This window comes from Anser anser (genome assembly GCF_964211835.1).
Source record: "Anser anser genome assembly, chromosome: 1".
In the NCBI taxonomy this organism is placed as follows: domain Eukaryota; kingdom Metazoa; phylum Chordata; class Aves; order Anseriformes; family Anatidae; genus Anser; species Anser anser.
In genome coordinates, this window is record NC_139720.1 from 209407126 (window position 1) to 209426854 (window position 19729).

At 48.0% G+C, this 19729-nt stretch overlaps 1 protein-coding gene across 20 annotated transcripts in view; it reads left to right on the forward strand.

Moving 5' to 3' along the window:
* The window catches only part of PAK1 (p21 (RAC1) activated kinase 1), an 805686-nt gene that overhangs the window by 152985 nt on the left and 632972 nt on the right, over positions 1–19729 (forward strand). For 2 of the 20 annotated variants that reach the window (XM_083821771.1, XM_083821761.1), the window contains exons 14-16: positions 1706–1902; positions 3377–3514; positions 5416–6628. The exons of 17 other annotated variants lie outside the window; for them this stretch is intronic. In XM_083821771.1, the coding sequence (XP_083677897.1) occupies positions 1706–1902; positions 3377–3514; positions 5416–5502 (422 nt within the window). In that variant the 3' untranslated portion in view covers positions 5503–6628. Of the gene's footprint in view, positions 1–1705; positions 1903–3376; positions 3515–5415; positions 6629–14014; positions 14212–15685; positions 15824–17724; positions 18940–19729 lie in introns of those variants that run through there. One more of the 20 variants, XM_083821770.1, reaches the window with a different exon arrangement.

Consider the following 19729-nt stretch of genomic DNA (forward strand, 5'->3'; position numbering starts at 1 on the left):
AGAAGAGGCGGAGGAACCCATGGAAGTGGATCCACCTCGGCCACATCAGACCTGGGACTACCCTGGCAGCTCTCTGCTGCGTGCCATGAGAGAACACCGGTAGCTACGCAGCAGGGCCCGGCGAGCTCCCTACTCCTCGTCGCGCAGGCTCCATCCCAGGCATTAGCTTGGAGCCACCAAACACCTGGCAATAAAGAACTCTTGCTGATATTCAGGGCTTGTGTGCGTGTTTCTTTCCCACCCGCCAGCCCTTGTGCGAGAGGTGTCAGCCCCTCTGCACAGAGCCTCGAGGAAGAGCACAAGAGAGGACCCAGCTCCCTTCGGGCTGCTGCGCTGGGCTGACAGGAGGAGTCCCCAGGGGCCACCATGCGCCTTTAACATTTGTGAAAATAAACTGAGGGGTGAAAATAGTAGTGTGGAAGCGATTAGAGGTGGCTAATTTCTTATATTAGGAGTGAGTTTCTATACCTGAGTAATTGGTAACGACAGACACGGAGAAGGCTGAGGTACTCAGCAACTTCTTTGCCTCCGTCTGCACTGGTAGATGGGCTTCCCAAGTCTTTCATTTCCCTGAACCCGTAGGTGGAGGCTGGGGGAGCAAAGTCCCACCCACGGTAAGTGAAGAGCAGGTTCGAGACCACCTGCTGAATGTAAACAGGTCCAGGTCTATGGGACCTGGTGACATGAATCCCAGGGTCCTGAGGGAACTGGCTGATGGGGTTGCCAAGCCGCTCTCCATCACAGTTGAAAAGTCCTGGCAGTCAGGTGATGTCACTGGTGAGTGGAAAAATGGAAACGTCATGCCCTTACTCTTCAACAATTAAAACAAAGAATTGAACAAAGAGTGCTACTCTTCACCAATTAAAACAATTAGGAGACGTTTCTTCTCAGAAAGAGCGGTCAGGCATTGGGACGCGTTGCCCAGGGAGGTGGTGGAGTCCCTGTCCCTGGGGGTGTTCAAGGCAAGGTTGGACGTGGTGCTTGGGGACGTGGTTTCGTGGGTGACATTGTTTGTAGGGGGATGGTTGGACCAGGTGATCTTGGAGGGCTTTTCCAACCTTAATTTTCCTATGATTCTATTATTCTGTGATCTTTTGGAAAGTCAAATGCAAATAAGACAGGGCCAAGCAATTTCCACAGGAAGGCTCTCCAGCTTTCTGTCTTCTCAAAGAAAATAATAAGTACCAAATTAGGTACTTAAATTTATTCTGAACACAGTATTTGCTCTAGAAAGCAAATCGTGTTTGAGAGATGGTACATCTTCTGGGGAAATACTATCTCTGGGACTGAAAATACGACCAGATAATGCTGGTGGGTGTGGGTGGAGGGAGGACAGACTGGGCATTGGTTTCTGTTTTCACAGACCCAGGAACAGGCTTGAGAGCATGTGTTACACAGTGTATTACAGCTGCCAAATGCTGCACTGCCACGTTTCACAGCATCCATGTACAGCTCTTTACTGATCACCATCACATCACATCGACAAGTGAGCAGCTCTGTGATGTTGATGGCCTCAGCGAGTCAGATTTAGAAGCTTACTCCTGAACACCTTGTTAACCACAAAACCAGGGCCTCCTTTGCAGCAGCAATGTAGCAGGCAGTGCAACAGGCTAGCTTGTACCACAGCATTGGCATCAGTACGTGTTGTTTTTGGAGAAACCTGCTGATTTCTAACTTTTTCTTCCCTCCTTCTTTGCTTTTCCAGCTGACTTTGGCTTCTGTGCCCAGATCACTCCCGAACAGAGCAAGCGCAGCACCATGGTGGAGACCCCGTACTGGATGGCGCCTGAAGTGGTGACACGAAAAGCCTACGGGCCCAAAGTGGACATCTGGTCACTGGGGATAATGGCCATCGAGATGATCGAAGGAGAACCCCCCTACCTCAATGAAAACCCCCTGAGAGTAAGCGAGTGCCTTTTTTTTGCCCTCAGGCCTTCGCTGAGCCTGCTGGTTAACCTGGGCTCTGGAGGAGGCAGGTGAACCTCCGCTGTGGTTTCATCACATGCAGCTACACGTCTCCTTAGATGCTGTAGTGAGAAGATTGTGGTCATTTAAGTTAGAAGCCATGACTGGTTCTGGGTGGCAGAGGGCACAGGCTGTTCCTGTTGCAGACCTTCAGGTAGGGTCTGAGTTAATGATGTGGTGCATCCATAATTCCCCCCTTTCTGGAGAGGCCGATAGGGGCACCTTCTGGCCCCAGAGTGCCCGGCTTCTTAAATCCTTGTGAGTGGGGAAGAGAGCTGTCCTTGAATTCAAAGAATACCACATTACTCTTTTATAAACAGGGCTTTTTCTTGCTGGTGCATTGTTCCTCTTTGCATGCTCCCAGTAAAGCTCCAGGTTTAACAAGCCTTTAGTCAGGCTTTGCCCCTGCTGGTGTCTTTCCCTTCGTATTCTTTAATGAAAGGGGAAATTCTATCAGTTTGTAGGAATGCGGCTGTTCTTGGTGTAAGCCAGTTTTATGGCTTTTTTTCTAAGCTAAACAGGACGAAGGGATCTAGAACAATTCTGTTTAACTTGTTTCCACCTCTTTTACTGGAGATGATTTTGGGAGAGAAGCGCAGCAGTGAAGAAATGCGAAAGGAAAAAGTTGGTATGGCGTTAAATGAGGATGGCTAAGCAACGGGGTGCTTTGCTCTCATTTAACTTAACTTGTTGCAGTTCCCAGGCTATCAGACCTCTACCTTGAGATGTGATGAGCAGTGAGCTCAGAAGGCCTCTGCCAGATGTCTGTTTCCTTTTAAAAGGCATCTAGCGATTTTCTTTTAATAGTAAAATTTTGCAGTGGATGAATTCTGAATTTCCTGATTCTTAGAGAATTCTTCATTCCCAAGCAGCAGCAAAACGACTCCACTTGTTTCTGTAGGGTGTTAAGTGCTGCTTGAGAACCTACTGGCCATCTTTTGTAAAGGACCAACTGCATCTTTAGAGTATTGACTTTTTAGGCCTTGTGCATTTGGGCAAAGTATCGAGAGAAGAAAGCCTCCTGTTTCTTCAGGGGTACCTTCCCATGAGGATATAGTTATTGCAGGAGTCGAGCACTGGCAGAGCTGTGCCAGCCAACTTCCCTCTGTAAACACAGTCTGGACTGCTGGTTTTGTCCTCTTAATCCCTTGAGAGGGCTGCAGGATCCAAACCCAGATTACGAGGGTAAAGCAATAAAGGATTGGATCCCATCCACATAAAAATAGGGCTGGCAGCTCCTCTCTTTGCTGAAACTTAAGCATTTCTTCGTCACCCTGATAAGGGTTTGTTTTGGTTTTGTTTTTCCCCATTGAACTGTGGGGAGGGAGAGGAAAAATGGGTGCCTCTGTAATCTGCAGCTGGAGTCTGACCTTCGTAACCTCCTGTTTCTTTGGTGCTTGCTTTGCTTTAGGCCCTGTATCTCATTGCTACTAACGGGACTCCGGAACTGCAGAATCCAGAAAAGCTTTCACCCATATTCCGAGACTTCCTAAATCGCTGTCTTGAAATGGACGTGGAAAAAAGAGGTTCTGCAAAAGAGCTGCTCCAGGTAAGTGCCGGGGAACGGGACGGAATTAAGCATTCTAGAGTGAGAATAGGCACGTGGAGCAATGTCATTTGGGGTCTTAAATACCGCGTCATCTGAAGTCACAAGCACAGCAGAGATAATTTACCATGAAGAAACGAACAAAAAAAACCAAAACCAACCAACCAAAAAACCCCAAATCCCTAACGAAGCGTTAACAGAGTACTTTCCTTTTTGTGCTGTACTTGCTACTGGCAGCAGCTGTGCAGCGTGTTCTGTAACCAACCTCAAATAATTGCCGTGCCCCGAGCCTGCCAACTGCTGAGCCCCTTAATTCCCGTGGCTTCTTCACGCAGCTCACCCTAACATCTGGCTGTGGTGTTGCGGTCTGGCCGTGCTTGTTCCCGTTTGGATAACAGGAGGGCTTCCAGCTATCGAATGCTCTGGTTGTCTCCCTTCTGGGGGAGAGTTCCCAAAGCTTTCTGGAAGGGGCACGTCTTGCATTAACTGCAGCAGTTTGGCGTTAACACATTTTGCCAGATACAGCTCTTCCTGCAGAGGTGATGGAACCAAGCTTGTGAGAAATCCTCAGTTATTTCACTGAAAACCTGGTGTCTTTGTCTGGACTCGTGGTGAAAGTGAAGGACGAAGCTGCCAGGCTTTTTACCAACACAGATGAGGAGTGTTCATGTGTTTCCTTTTGTCAGACCTCCCACGGGGGTGGAAAATGTGCTTCATCCCTTTGTAAAATAAATCTGTGATGATGGGGCCCTCAGATGTCGACTGTGAGACAGTTGTCTCTTTTTTGGTGTTCCTTTCTTTCCTTTAGTTTGTCTACTGGGTTCAGCTTTGGGAGTGCTGCTGCCTTTCTGAGACACTAATGAAGCATTAATCACCGGCAGAAAGAATGGCAGTAGATGAAAGCTGACTTTTTCTCCTGGACTTGCCAGCTCCAGAGTATCAGACAGCAGCAGGGTTGTGTTCCTTGGGGCAGGAGAACATTGGGACTGCAGCATTTCTGCCTGCCTTTACCTTTTAGCCTCGGATTTTTCCACCTCTGAAGTGTGTTCAGATTGGGTGGTTGATCCCTTCTGGTGCTCAGAAGTCCTGGGGGACTTAATTATTTTGGGTTTTCTGAACGGCTTGTGGGCTTCATGCCTCCACTCGTCTGATTAGCTGTTTTGTGTCAGTCTCTGTCCCCAACCTAGACTTTCTCTGCGAGGCTGGAGTATTGCAAGCTTTCCACTTAACCCTGAACACAGGGAAAACTTCTTCCTCTGTTCCAGATGTTATGTTTTAAACCTTGCCCCCGAAACAAACACCACATGTGCTGCAAGAAGCACTTTGTGACACCACCTACTGCTTGTTGCATGCTCGATAATCAATATTGTTTAACAGAACAGCGCACCTGGTATAGGAGATGGCCTGACTGGTCCTGTTGTGAATTCCCTGCTGTGCTCCTCAGTCCCAGCTGTTCTGAAAATTTCTAATAGCTTTAGAAGGCCAAGGCAATGTTTTCAGCAGATCTGTGGTGACAGGAAAGGAAGAATGGAGAGATGATTGCTGCAGGAAGCCCTGTGCAATGTTTTGGAACTGCACAGGTTGCTTTTACTTACACCTCCCTTCCACAAAGAATTTCACTGTAGATTTTGCATGAATTTATTTCCTGGGAGAACTTGCTTAGTCTTGAGAGTGTATAAACATTGGAGAAACTAGGATGTGTTGGGTGCAAAGCTCTTTATCAGTTCAGGTGAGGCCCAAAAGTCACGGTGAACTTTCTTGCTCATCGTGCCTTTTTTGTTTCGCCTGCTTGGAGGTTGTTGGAGTTCATACAGGTCTAGGTCCTGATATTTTGTGTAAACACCAGGCTTTTGGGACATGTTCTGAGAAATGTAACCTTTTTTTTTCCTTTTTCCTCTTCCTAGCACCAGTTCCTGAAAATTGCAAAGCCTCTTTCTAGTCTCACTCCTCTGATTCTTGCTGCTAAAGAAGCAGCAAAGAACAACCATTAAAGCGGGGGAGCCAGCACAGCCGTCGTGTCAAGCCTTTTAGATGTTCCCTACAGAAACCGAATTACCTGTCCCTGTCCCCTCCCGCTCCTCCTTCACAGGGGTGTTCTTAAAACTTTGATCTGCCTTGAAGGGTAGCAGATGTATCGTTTGCTGAATGTGGGAGGGCACGCAACAGGTACGCTGCTGATCTTGCGTAGTGAACTGTCTTTCCATCCTCCTTGATGGGCACGGTAGGGGAAGGGTATATTTTATGGCTGGGAAGATCTTCTGAGAACATCTGAACCTGACCTACCCGTAGCAAAGCCAGTTTGTTTTCGTATTTCTTACTGTGTTTATTTTTAAAGATAATGTGGAGCCTTTAGGCCATGTTTATCTTAATAAAGTAAATCTTCTGCTGGCTGGACTCTTCCTGCTTTTGCCAAGCTGCTCTTCCAGCACTGAGGCTGCTCTCTGCTGTGGATGACTTGAGGAGGGAAGGAAGCAGGCAGCAGCAATCGGAACAGCTAAAACAACTGGAAGGGGAACGAGGGCAGGACCATGCAGCCCTCCCGCAGCACCGCTGGATGCTTCGGGGGAGCAAGGAGAAAGCCTGTGTGTGCTTCTTGCAGCTGTTGGACAAGTCGTGATCTTTTTGCCAAATTGTGTGAATCAAGGTCCTTCCCCGCACACTTTCGTTTCAACTCAAGTAATTAAACAGCTTTCAAATAGTTCTGATATTTCTAGAAAAATCACAGGAAAAATCAATTGGGATTTCTTTTAGGGTTATTTTATTAGTGCTGTCAGGCTTCGTGGAGACCTGCCCTGTAAGAGAAAGCAAACAGAACAATTGCTCTTAGGAAGATAAGATCTGCCTGCAAGATGATGGTGAAAACTCTTGCTTCTTAGACCAAGGCCAACAGAAAACAAACTGATCATGGACAGTGTTTCCTTGGAAGCATAGGGGCATTCATTTTATTTTTTTTTTGAAATGAGCGAGTGAACTGATATCTTTATGCTACTGACTCCTTTGGTTGGTAATGATATGTAAAACAACAGCGATCCTGGAACTACTAGAGAGATCGGGTGTAAACACTGGCGTTATGTTGAACTGTATCCTGATTTTTAATAAAAGGACTGCTGTATTTCTTAACTCGGGGCTGAGGGAGGGTTGGAGAATTCACTGTCACCAGACAGCTCTGTCGGATGGGATGGGTTTTCATGTTATCGTCACTGGGTGCTTACAAGCGATGCATTAAGTGATACAAGCTTCTGTAGTCCTGTGGGATAGCGAGTGGCTCTGAAGAGGAGTAACTGCACACAGAGGGAACGGATAAAAGATCTTGCTTTCTCTGTTCGTATCGCTTTGGTCATTTCCAGGGTGAGTTTAATCCAGTTCTCCTCTCCCCAAAGCACTTGTGTTGCACAGAAACTCATTCCTGCTTCTTGCTGACACCTGCTGCTGGATCAGTCCTTTCCTCCCTGCCCTGGGCTTGTGATTGAAATATATACATATATTTTTCCCCATTCACTCTGCGATACGTGACAGCCCTTGCACTGGTTTTACAGGCGTAGATAAAGCCTGTAAGGTCCCTTGCTTTTTTGGTGTCTTCTCCCATCCTTCAGGCTACAGGGTGGCCACTGTCTGACGTGAGGCTGTAACGTCTGAAGCCCATTGCCAAATCTTCTGCCTTCCTCCCCTTGTATATATTCTTCATCTTCATGTAATATGAAAAATTTCCCCTTACAAGATGAATTCCTTGGGCAGAGCAGCAAAGCTGCCAGCCCTGGGGGGGACCTGATCTCTTGATGAGCTCCTCTGCTTGGGGCTGGGGTGGAGATCGGGAAAGGGAAGGCCACTGCCCTCGGATAATTCTCTTTGGTGAGGAGTTTGGTTTTATTTTCTATGCAAGTCTCAAAATGCCATGTGTGCGGTGGAAGGAATGATGGGCTAGAGCTCACTAGGTCTAAAATCTAATGTGGCTCTGGTTTTACCGACCCAACAATTGACTTTTTTGGACAGCACAGGATTAAAGCTGATCCATGAATTTATTGAATGTTGCTGACTTCCCTTCGCCTTCCCTTCCCACTCCATCCTTGACACCCCTTTCAGATGAGAGTGGTAATGCAGATGTGCCCTACCTGCGAGCAAATCCGTGAGCTTATTTTTCTGCAGGAGGAAAAATGGTAAAAAGGGTGACTTGTATTTAAGTTACTCTGCTGGATTCTCTGTTGCCTATTGGAAAGGAATCTGCAGGAGTGACTGTTTCTCCCCATTCTTAAGCCTGTGATGTGCTTCTGTCTCATTGACTTCAGCTGTGAATTGGTCCTTACTGGTTTGGTAAGGACTGAGAGCTATGCACTGGGAAGCTGTAAGACAGTGACTGTAGACATGTCATCTGTTTTATTTTATTTTTTACCTGTCTATGATGCGAAAGAGTTTGACTTGCTACTTTGTACCTAGCCCCAATTCCAAGTTAACAGACACATCATGTTTTCACGTTCTCAGAAATCTTAAAAAAATAAATAAAATTTAGTTAGCTTAGGAGAATGAGGTATATATTTTTTTCTGAGATATGGATCCTTTTCTCTACTCTTAGGTTCATCTGGGCATCGCCCAGCTTCAGCACTGGTGGCAGCTTCTGCATAGCCTCTTACAGCACTTTCTGGTCACTACAGAGAGCTGTTAGCACAAGTGTCTGACTTAAAATTTTCCTCTGTGGCTTTTTTTTTTTTCTTTTTTTTTTTTTCTGAGTGCATCCTTACTGCTGGGATGTGAAAGCAAATTCCAACAAGAGAACTGATTTGGTGGCATTTTTTAATATATATTTTTAATATACCTACTGCATGAACTAATTTCACTGAGTCTGAACCATTTTTAATCACAGCCCTTATTTATTTGATTATTAGATTCTCTCTTCTATATGAGAACATGAAATATTCAGTTGTTTGACTATCCATCCTGAAAACCTGCTTCCTTTTTAAGGGATCCTCAGCAACCCCATCAGGTTAGGTGCCGAAATGGCACAATGTGCTACAGCTCCCAGAGCTCCTGGTGGTGGCGGAAGGTAAAACTCATCTCTTTTTTTTCCAAAGCACTGAAGATTGTCGTATTTAAGAAGCAGCTGGTGCATTTCAAGCTTCTTATATTTAAAGAGCTGATATGGAGTTGTGTTACTGTAGCCCTAGGTTTTATTTAAACAAATGATTGATTTAAGTTCAGTGGGGCCAAGAGTTTGGGTGAGAGGGGCTGGCTGAGCTGAGATCGCTTCTGAGCTGAGATCTCCGTTAGTATCCGAACGTGTCTGTCTCAAGGTATCACGGGTTGGTATCACCAGATGATATTTACCATGCAAGGATGGGCTGAAGTGGCCTGTAGGCTGCTGGTACTTCAAGTTTGCTGAGCTCAGCTGGCAGTGAAAGGTCCAGCCCAAAGTCCAAGAAGAATGGTACGTATTTGAACGCCTTTCTTAATTATGAGCTTACAGATTCCCCAGCATCTTTCATATGGAAGCTGTCAAAGGTGAAGGCTGAGTCTGTTTGTCTCCCTAGCATAAAATACGGAGACTTTTCAGTGGCTTATTTTGATAGTAATAGAGAACATGTGGATGTATTTTGGGGCTGTAAACACACTGGATTGAGCGTACAGATAATGTCCTAGGGCGGATCTCATGGTTTGCTGCTAATGACAGCTCTCAGCATCAAGGCTGGGGTCTTGGAGAAGCAGGGAGCTGCCGCTGGTGGCAGAACAGCGATGGAAACTTGCAGCCGAAATGGATGCCCCCAGGAAAGGGGTGGGAGGGCAACAGAGGATGGTGTTGGTCTGAGGAAGAGGATGGTTGCAGGTGTAGGTGGAAGCAAAAGGTAAAAGCTCAGTTTCCCAACTGCTGAGGAAATTTGGAGGGTGCTGGAGCAGCCTGCGGTGGATTGAGGCATCCTGTTTGGGAGCAGGAAGGAGCGGGGGGCTCCTGTGCAATGAAGGGGTGCTCAGAGTGAGGACTGAGCCTTATGTCTTTGAGCAACAACCCGTGCTAAGTGAGCTGGAGCTAATCTGACCTGCTGCCAGATGTCTGTGTGTCTTGTCCTGCTGGGAAATAACAAGGGCATTTGCCGTTTTAAAATCAGCTGGAAAACGTGTTTCTCTTTCTTTGTACTGCCTTGGTGTAACTCTCCGGTAGTGCCCGGTTTGTTAGGGTCAGCTCAGCCATTTAGAAAGCAAAGCTGAAACCTTAAATAAAACCAGAATGAATGACCTGCTTCTCCTCCCCTTTGTTTCAATGACGCTTGCAGAAATGAATGGGGGGGTGCTTGAAGGAGTTGTGTTTCTCTGATCTGTTTTAATTAGATCTTACTTGATAGAGCAAAGTGACTTTACACTGAAAGCTGATGCAGAAAGTGTGATTTCTACTGCTTATTTTCACCTGTTTGGAAGTCATTAATGCTCTGAGAAACACCAGTGTGGAAGCAGGATGTAGAGCCCAGCTTGAGGAGGAAGAGGAGGAGGCAGGTGGTGAAATTGACACTCCTGGTTGCCTGTTGTCTCCCCAGGCAGAGCTTGGTGTCTGCGGCTCCAGGTGCAGAGGAGGAAACGGGGGAGGATTTGGGATCGGTCCCTAAAGCTGCCCTCCCCAGCATCACTTTTACATGTGGGGTCAGTAGGGTGAGGCTGATGACAAGAGCAGGAGTTTATCACCTACATAATTGTGCAAGTGCCTCGTCCCAGCTTGGGTTAAGGAATATTAAGGGGAGGACACGTGTGCCCCCACAAGCCCCCTGCTGTAGGATTTTATCCGCTTGTGGCTGTAGGGCAGAGCTGGGTGCTGGAAGTCCAAGAAACCAAGCCTAACGTGAAGAGGACTTTCCCAGGTCAGCCTCCTGGCGCTGGGAGCCCTGCCGAGCTCTCACAAGCCATTTGGGTACTGAGCCCCACGTCGGAGGGGGAGCTGGAAGAAAAGGGAACGTCTGGAAGGGGGAGCTGGCAAACTAGTTGGTGGTGGCACTGCTGCGATGTGCATCCCATGTCCATGTCCTTGTCCCACGAGAGCCCGGCAGCCAAACTGTGTCATCCTGCATCCTGCTGCTCCCCTCGTGAAACTTCACAAAGCCGGGCACCAGGCAGACCGGAGGGCCTGGTAACGTACCCCAAAAGTGCCTGAAAAAGTGGTAACGGGGCTGGTGGCTCTGCCAGTATTTCCCTCAACACCATTACTTGAGTGTTTATTTTATTTTATTTTATTTTATTTTAGTCCCATGGCAAAGGAGAGGAGCTTCTGCAGAGGTCCTGGTTGAAACCTCGTGGCTGCAAAATGCTTCCCAACCCCAGTCCTCTCATCCCACTGCTGCCTTTTTTTTCCACCTGCACGGGAGGGAAATGTACCTGTGGTTATCTCAGAGGGGTGTCCCAAGGCTAAATATGCACTGGGACACACAAAACCTGCCCTGGATCTTTAAACTTTTACTTTTTCATACCTAAATTTAGCGTTTTCACTGGTGGGAACAGTTCTGCAGGGTCTTATTATTTGGGAGCGAAGTGGGGGGAATGAGCAGGAGCAGAGGCAATACGCTGGTAGGTACAAGAGAGGAAGAGAGGGTTATTATCGCATGCTTCAGGGAAAACTGCTGCACTTTATATAAGTGATGTTTTTCCTGCATCCCTGATTTTTATTGCCCAGAAGGGTCCCAAGTTTTGGTCCCGAGGCTCATCTTTTGGGAGAATTTAGAGCTTGAACTCCGTGAGCTTGCCGGGCTGTCCTGGCTGCTCCCCTCCAATTCCTGGGGCTGTGCTGCCCTCAAACAGATCAAAGATCTCCTGAAGATGGGTACTTCAGCTGTGACCGCTTTAGCCTTTTGAATGGGTCTGGTTTGGTTTTGTTGATGGAGTTTTCTTTTGTTAACCAGAGATTCTAAGCCTTGGAGATGGGGAGAAAAAATGGGTTGAGGCAGGATTGCATGGGGCAGCCTTTCTCTCTGTCAAGCCAAATGGCCTGGGGGGGAGCCAGCCCCAGAAAAGGGGCCCCTCAGCCCCCCCAGCCCTCCTCCTTGTCCACATGAGGGCATCTTCCAGGCCTCTCCCAACGCAGCCGCCTTTGGCCTCGCACGGGCCACTCCATCACAGAGCCTTGCTGAGGTCACAGTGGCCACCGCTGTCACGCCTTTGCCCCGGGCCCTATAAAAGAGGCCCCCTGCCGCTGGCCCGCCACTTGCTCAGCGACTCGGTCCTCTGAGAGCCAGCGTAAGCGGCAGGAGGAAGGCCAGAGAAAGGAGCAAGGCGAGCGGCAGCCCTCCTCGGTGTGAGGACCGCGAAGCGATCTGAGGAAGCACCGAGAAGATGGCAGCTAATGGGAGAAAGATGTCTCATGGGCAGAGGGACAGCACCTGCGGCACAAAAGACATCAGTGCCTGGGGGAAGCCTGCTGCCCGGCCCAGAGACGATTATTGGAGATATCACTGGCACCGCAGCGATGCGGGGAACAGGCCGGCCCCTCAGACATCCAGCAGCAGGGGGCCTGGGCCTAACCAGAGGTGCAGTGGTGGTGTGGAGCGAAGACGGGAGCGTGATGCGGAGAGCCGTGGGGAGCAGAGGCGTGCCCATCGGCCAGATCGCAGCGAGGGACCCAGCCGTGGCCGTAAAAGAGATGGCGGCGTGAAACCCACGAATGAATATCAAGTGGAGAGTGGCATGGGACCAGGCAATGGAACTGGGCGACCCCCTCGTTCGGCACCCTGGCCGGAGAACACAGCTGATGGGAGGCATCCCGTGTGGGCAGTCCCAGGCAAGGACTGGCTTGTCCTCCTGCCTGACACCGTGGAGCCCATGGAGGTGGATCCACAAGAAGAGGCGGAGGAACCCATGGAAGTGGATCCACCTCGGCCACATCAGACCTGGGACTACCCCGGCAGCTCTCTGCTGCGTGCCATGAGAGAACACCGGTAGCTACGCAGCAGGGCCCGGCGAGCTCCCTACTCCTCGTCGCGCAGGCTCCATCCCAGGCATTAGCTTGGAGCCACCAAACACCTGGCAATAAAGAACTCTTGCTGATATTCAGGGCTTGTGTGCGTGTTTCTTTCCCACCCGCCAGCCCTTGTGCGAGAGGTGTCAGCCCCTCTGCACAGAGCCTCGAGGAAGAGCACAAGAGAGGACCCAGCTCCCTTCGGGCTGCTGCGCTGGGCTGACAGGAGGAGTCCCCAGGGGCCACCATGCGCCTTTAACATTTGTGAAAATAAACTGAGGGGTGAAAATAGTAGTGTGGAAGTGATTAGAGGTGGCTAATTTCTTATATTAGGAGTGAGTTTCTATACCTGAGTAATTGGTAACGACAGACACGGAGAAGGCTGAGGTACTCAGCAACTTCTTTGCCTCCGTCTGCACTGGTAGATGGGCTTCCCAAGTCTTTCATTTCCCTGAACCCGTAGGTGAAGGCTGGGGGAGCAAAGTCCCACCCACGGTAAGTGAAGAGCAGGTTCGAGACCACCTGCTGAATGTAAACAGGTCCAGGTCTATGGGACCTGGTGACATGAATCCCAGGGTCCTGAGGGAACTGGCTGATGGGGTTGCCAAGCCGCTCTCCATCACAGTTGAAAAGTCCTGGCAGTCGGGTGATGTCACTGGTGAGTGGAAAAATGGAAACGTCATGCCCTTACTCTTCAACAATTAAAACAAAGAATTGAACAAAGAGTGCTACTCTTCACCAATTAAAACAATTAGGAGACGTTTCTTCTCAGAAAGAGCGGTCAGGCATTGGGACGCGTTGCCCAGGGAGGTGGTGGAGTCCCCGTCCCTGGGGGTGTTCAAGGCAAGGTTGGACGTGGTGCTTGGGGACGTGGTTTCGTGGGTGACATTGTTTGTAGGGGGATGGTTGGACCAGGTGATCTTGGAGGGCTTTTCCAACCTTAATTTTCCTATGATTCTATTATTCTGTGATCTTTTGGAAAGTCAAATGCAAATAAGACAGGGCCAAGCAATTTCCACAGGAAGGCTCTCCAGCTTTCTGTCTTCTCAAAGAAAATAATAAGTACCAAATTAGGTACTTAAATTTATTCTGAACACAGTATTTGCTCTAGAAAGCAAATCGTGTTTGAGAGATGGTACATCTTCTGGGGAAATACTATCTCTGGGACTGAAAATACGACCAGATAATGCTGGTGGGTGTGGGTGGAGGGAGGACAGACTGGGCATTGGTTTCTGTTTTCACAGACCCAGGAACAGGCTTGAGAGCATGTGTTACACAGTGTATTACAGCTGCCAAATGCTGCACTGCCACGTTTCACAGCATCCATGTACAGCTCTTTACTGATCACCATCACATCACATCGACAAGTGAGCAGCTCTGTGATGTTGATGGCCTCAGCGAGTCAGATTTAGAAGCTTACTCCTGAACACCTTGTTAACCACAAAACCAGGGCCTCCTTTGCAGCAGCAATGTAGCAGGCAGTGCAACAGGCTAGCTTGTACCACAGCATTGGCATCAGTACGTGTTGTTTTTGGAGAAACCTGCTGATTTCTAACTTTTTCTTCCCTCCTTCTTTGCTTTTCCAGCTGACTTTGGCTTCTGTGCCCAGATCACTCCCGAACAGAGCAAGCGCAGCACCATGGTGGGGACCCCGTACTGGATGGCGCCTGAAGTGGTGACACGAAAAGCCTACAGGCCCAAAGTGGACATCTGGTCACTGGGGATAATGGCCATCGAGATGATCGAAGGAGAACCCCCCTACCTCAATGAAAACCCCCTGAGAGTAAGCGAGTGCCTTTTTTTTGCCCTCAGGCCTTCGCTGAGCCTGCTGGTTAACCTGGGCTCTGGAGGAGGCAGGTGAACCTCCGCTGTGGTTTCATCACATGCAGCTACACGTCTCCTTAGATGCTGTAGTGAGAAGATTGTGGTCATTTAAGTTAGAAGCCATGACTGGTTCTGGGTGGCAGAGGGCACAGGCTGTTCCTGTTGCAGACCTTCAGGTAGGGTCTGAGTTAATGATGTGGTGCATCCATAATTCCCCCCTTTCTGGAGAGGCCGATAGGGGCACCTTCTGGCCCCAGAGTGCCCGGCTTCTTAAATCCTTGTGAGTGGGGAAGAGAGCTGTCCTTGAATTCAAAGAATACCACATTACTCTTTTATAAACAGGGCTTTTTCTTGCTGGTGCATTGTTCCTCTTTGCATGCTCCCAGTAAAGCTCCAGGTTTAACAAGCCTTTAGTCAGGCTTTGCCCCTGCTGGTGTCTTTCCCTTCGTATTCTTTAATGAAAGGGGAAATTCTATCAGTTTGTAGGAATGCGGATGTTCTTGGTGTAAGCCAGTTTTATGGCTTTTTTTCTAAGCTAAACAGGACGAAGGGATCTAGAACAATTCTGTTTAACTTGTTTCCACCTCTTTTACTGGAGATGATTTTGGGAGAGAAGCGCAGCAGTGAAGAAATGCGAAAGGAAAAAGTTGGTATGGAGTTAAATGAGGATGGCTAAGCAACGGGGTGCTTTGCTCTCATTTAACTTAACTTGTTGCAGTTCCCAGGCTATCAGACCTCTACCTTGAGATGTGATGAGCAGTGAGCTCAGAAGGCCTCTGCCAGATGTCTGTTTCCTTTTAAAAGGCATCTAGCGATTTTCTTTTAATAGTAAAATTTTGCAGTGGATGAATTCTGAATTTCCTGATTCTTAGAGAATTCTTCATTCCCAAGCAGCAGCAAAACGACTCCACTTGTTTCTGTAGGGTGTTAAGTGCTGCTTGAGAACCTACTGGCCATCTTTTGTAAAGGACCAACTGCATCTTTAGAGTATTGACTTTTTAGGCCTTGTGCATTTGGGCAAAGTATCGAGAGAAGAAAGCCTCCTGTTTCTTCAGGGGTACCTTCCCATGAGGATATAGTTATTGCAGGAGTCGAGCACTGGCAGAGCTGTGCCAGCCAACTTCCCTCTGTAAACACAGTCTGGACTGCTGGTTTTGTCCTCTTAATCCCTTGAGAGGGCTGCAGGATCCAAACCCAGATTACGAGGGTAAAGCAATAAAGGATTGGATCCCATCCACATAAAAATAGGGCTGGCAGCTCCTCTCTTTGCTGAAACTTAAGCATTTCTTCGTCACCCTGATAAGGGTTTGTTTTGGTTTTGTTTTTCCCCATTGAACTGTGGGGAGGGAGAGGAAAAATGGGTGCCTCTGTAATCTGCAGCTGGAGTCTGACCTTCGTAACCTCCTGTTTCTTTGGTGCTTGCTTTGCTTTAGGCCCTGTATCTCATTGCTACTAACGGGACTCCGGAACTGCAGAATCCAGAAAAGCTTTCACCCATATTCCGAGACTTCCTAAATCGCTGTCTTGAAATGGACGTGGAAAAAAGAGGTTCTGCAAAAGAGCTGCTCCAGGTAAGTGCCGGGGAACGGGACGGAATTCAGCATTCTAGAGTGAGAATAGGCATGTGGAGCAATGTCATTTGGGGTCTTAAATACCGCGTCATCTGAAGTCACAAGCACAGCAGAGATAATTTACCATGAAGAAACGAACAAAAAAAACCAAAACCAACCAACCAAAAAACCCCAAATCCCTAACGAAGCGTTAACAGAGTACTTTCCTTTTTGTGCTGTACTTGCTACTGGCAGCAGCTGTGCAGCGTGTTCTGTAACCAACCTCAAATAATTGCCGTGCCCCGAGCCTGCCAACTGCTGAGCCCCTTAATTCCCGTGGCTTCTTCACGCAGCTCACCCTAACATCTGGCTGTGGTGTTGCGGTCTGGCCGTGCTTGTTCCCGTTTGGATAACAGGAGGGCTTCCAGCTATCGAATGCTCTGGTTGTCTCCCTTCTGGGGGAGAGTTCCCAAAGCTTTCTGGAAGGGGCACGTCTTGCATTAACTGCAGCAGTTTGGCGTTAACACATTTTGCCAGATACAGCTCTTCCTGCAGAGGTGATGGAACCAAGCTTGTGAGAAATCCTCAGTTATTTCACTGAAAACCTGGTGTCTTTGTCTGGACTCGTGGTGAAAGTGAAGGACGAAGCTGCCAGGCTTTTTACCAACACAGATGAGGAGTGTTCATGTGTTTCCTTTTGTCAGACCTCCCACGGGGGTGGAAAATGTGCTTCATCTCTTTGTAAAATAAATCTGTGATGATGGGGCCCTCAGATGTCGACTGTGAGACAGTTGTCTCTTTTTTGGTGTTCCTTTCTTTCCTTTAGTTTGTCTACTGGGTTCAGCTTTGGGAGTGCTGCTGCCTTTCTGAGACACTAATGAAGCATTAATCACCGGCAGAAAGAATGGCAGTAGATGAAAGCTGACTTTTTCTCCTGGACTTGCCAGCTCCAGAGTATCAGACAGCAGCAGGGTTGTGTTCCTTGGGGCAGGAGAACATTGGGACTGCAGCATTTCTGCCTGCCTTTACCTTTTAGCCTCGGATTTTTCCACCTCTGAAGTGTGTTCAGATTGGGTGGTTGATCCCTTCTGATGCTCAGAAGTCCTGGGGGACTTAATTATTTTGGGTTTTCAGAACAGCTTGTGGGCTTCATGCCTCCACTCGTCTGATTAGCTGTTTTGTGTCAGTCTCTGTCCCCAACCTAGACTTTCTCTGCGAGGCTGGAGTATTGCAAGCTTTCCACTTAACCCTGAACACAGGGAAAACTCCTTCCTCTGTTCCAGATGTTATGTTTTAAGCCTTGCCCCCGAAACAAACACCACATGTGCTGCAAGAAGCACTTTGTGACACCACCTACTGCTTGTTGCATGCTCGATAATCAATATTGTTTAACAGAACAGAGCACCTGGTATAGGAGATGGCCTGACTGGTCCTGTTGTGAATTCCCTGCTGTGCTCCTCAGTCCCAGCTGTTCTGAAAATTTCTAATAGCTTTAGAAGGCCAAGGCATTGTTTTCAGCAGATCTGTGGTGACAGGAAAGGAAGAATGGAGAGATGATTGCTGCAGGAAGCCCTGTGCAATGTTTTGGAACTGCACAGGTTGCTTTTACTTACACCTCCCTTCCACAAAGAATTTCACTGTAGATTTTGCATGAATTTATTTCCTGGGAGAACTTGCTTAGTCTTGAGAGTGTATAAACATTGGAGAAACTAGGATGTGTTGGGTGCAAAGATCTTTATCAGTTCAGGTGAGGCCCAAAAGTCACGGTGAACTTTCTTGCTCATCGTGCCTTTTTTGTTTCGCCTGCTTGGAGGTTGTTGGAGTTCATACAGGTCTAGGTCCTGATATTTTGTGTAAACACCAGGCTTTTGGGACATGTTCTGAGAAATGTAACCTTTTTTTTTCCTTTTTCCTCTTCCTAGCACCAGTTCCTGAAAATTGCAAAGCCTCTTTCTAGTCTCACTCCTCTGATTCTTGCTGCTAAAGAAGCAGCAAAGAACAACCATTAAAGCGGGGGAGCCAGCACAGCCGTCGTGTCAAGCCTTTTAGATGTTCCCTACAGAAACTGAATTACCTGTCCCTGTCCCCTCCCGCTCCTCCTTCACAGGGGTGTTCTTAAAACTTTGATCTGCCTTGAAGGGTAGCAGATGTATCGTTTGCTGAATGTGGGAGGGCACGCAACAGGTACGCTGCTGATCTTGCGTAGTGAACTGTCTTTCCATCCTCCTTGATGGGCACGGTAGGGGAAGGGTATATTTTATGGCTGGGAAGATCTTCTGAGAACATCTGAACCTGACCTACCCGTAGCAAAGCCAGTTTGTTTTCGTATTTCTTACTGTGTTTATTTTTAAAGATAATGTGGAGCCTTTAGACCATGTTTATCTTAATAAAGTAAATCTTCTGCTGGCTGGACTCCTCCTGCTTTTGCCAAGCTGCTCTTCCAGCACTGAGGCTGCTCTCTGCTTTGGATGACTTGAGGAGGGAAGGAAGCAGGCAGCAGCAATCGGAACAGCTAAAACAACTGGAAGGGGAACGAGGGCAGGACCATGCAGCCCTCCCGCAGCACCGCTGGATGCTTCGGGGGAGCAAGGAGAAAGCCTGTGTGTGCTTCTTGCAGCTGTTGGACAAGTCGTGATCTTTTTGCCAAATTGTGTGAATCAAGGTCCTTCCCCGCACACTTTCGTTTCAACTCAAGTAATTAAACAGCTTTCAAATAGTTCTGATATTCTAGAAAAATCACAGGAAAAATCAACTGGGATTTCTTTTAGGGTTATTTTATTAGTGCTGTCAGGCTTCGTGGAGACCTGCCCTGTAAGAGAAAGCAAACAGAACAATTGCTCTTAGGAAGATAAGATCTGCCTGCAAGATGATGGTGAAAACTCTTGCTTCTTAGACCAAGGCCAACAGAAAACAAACTGATCATGGACAGTGTTTCCTTGGAAGCATAGGGGCATTCATTTTATTTTTTTTTTGAAATGAGCGAGTGAACTGATATCTTTATGCTACTGACTCCTTTGGTTGGTAATGATATGTAAAACAACAGCGATCCTGGAACTACTAGAGAGATCGGGTGTAAACACTGGCGTTATGTTGAACTGTATCCTGATTTTTAATAAAAGGACTGCTGCATTTCTTAACTCGGGGCTGAGGGAGGGTTGGAGAATTCACTGTCACCAGACAGCTCTGTCGGATGGGATGGGTTTTCATGTTATCGTCACTGGGTGCTTACAAGCGATGCATTAAGTGATACAAGCTTCTGTAGTCCTGTGGGATAGCGAGTGGCTCTGAAGAGGAGTAACTGCACACAGAGGGAACGGATAAAAGATCTTGCTTTCTCTGTACGTATCGCTTTGGTCATTTCCAGGGTGAGTTTAATCCAGTTCTCCTCTCCCCAAAGCACTTGTGTTGCACAGAAACTCATTCCTGCTTCTTGCTGAGACCTGCTGCTGGATCAGTCCTTTCCTCCCTGCCCTGGGCATGTGATTGAAACATATACATATATTTGTCTTTTTTGGTGTCTTCTCCCATCCTTCAGGCTACAGGGTGGCCACTGTTTGACGTGAGGCTGTAATGTCTGAAGCCCATTGCCAAATCTGCTGCCTTCCTCCCCTTGTGTACATTCTTCATCTTCATGTAATACGGAGAGTTTCCCCTCGCAAGATGAATTCCTTGGGCAGAGCAGCAAAGCTGCCAGCCCTGGGGGGAACCTGATCTCTTGATGAGCTCCTCTGCTTGGGGCTGGGGTGGAGATCGGGAAAGGGAAGGCCACTGCCCTCGGATAATTCTCTTTGGTGAGGAGTTTGGTTTTATTTTCTATGCAAGTCTCAAAATGCCATGTGTGCGGTGGAAGGAATGATGGGCTAGAGCTCACTAGGTCTAAAATCTAATGTGGCTCTGGTTTTACCGACCCACCAATTGACTTTTTTG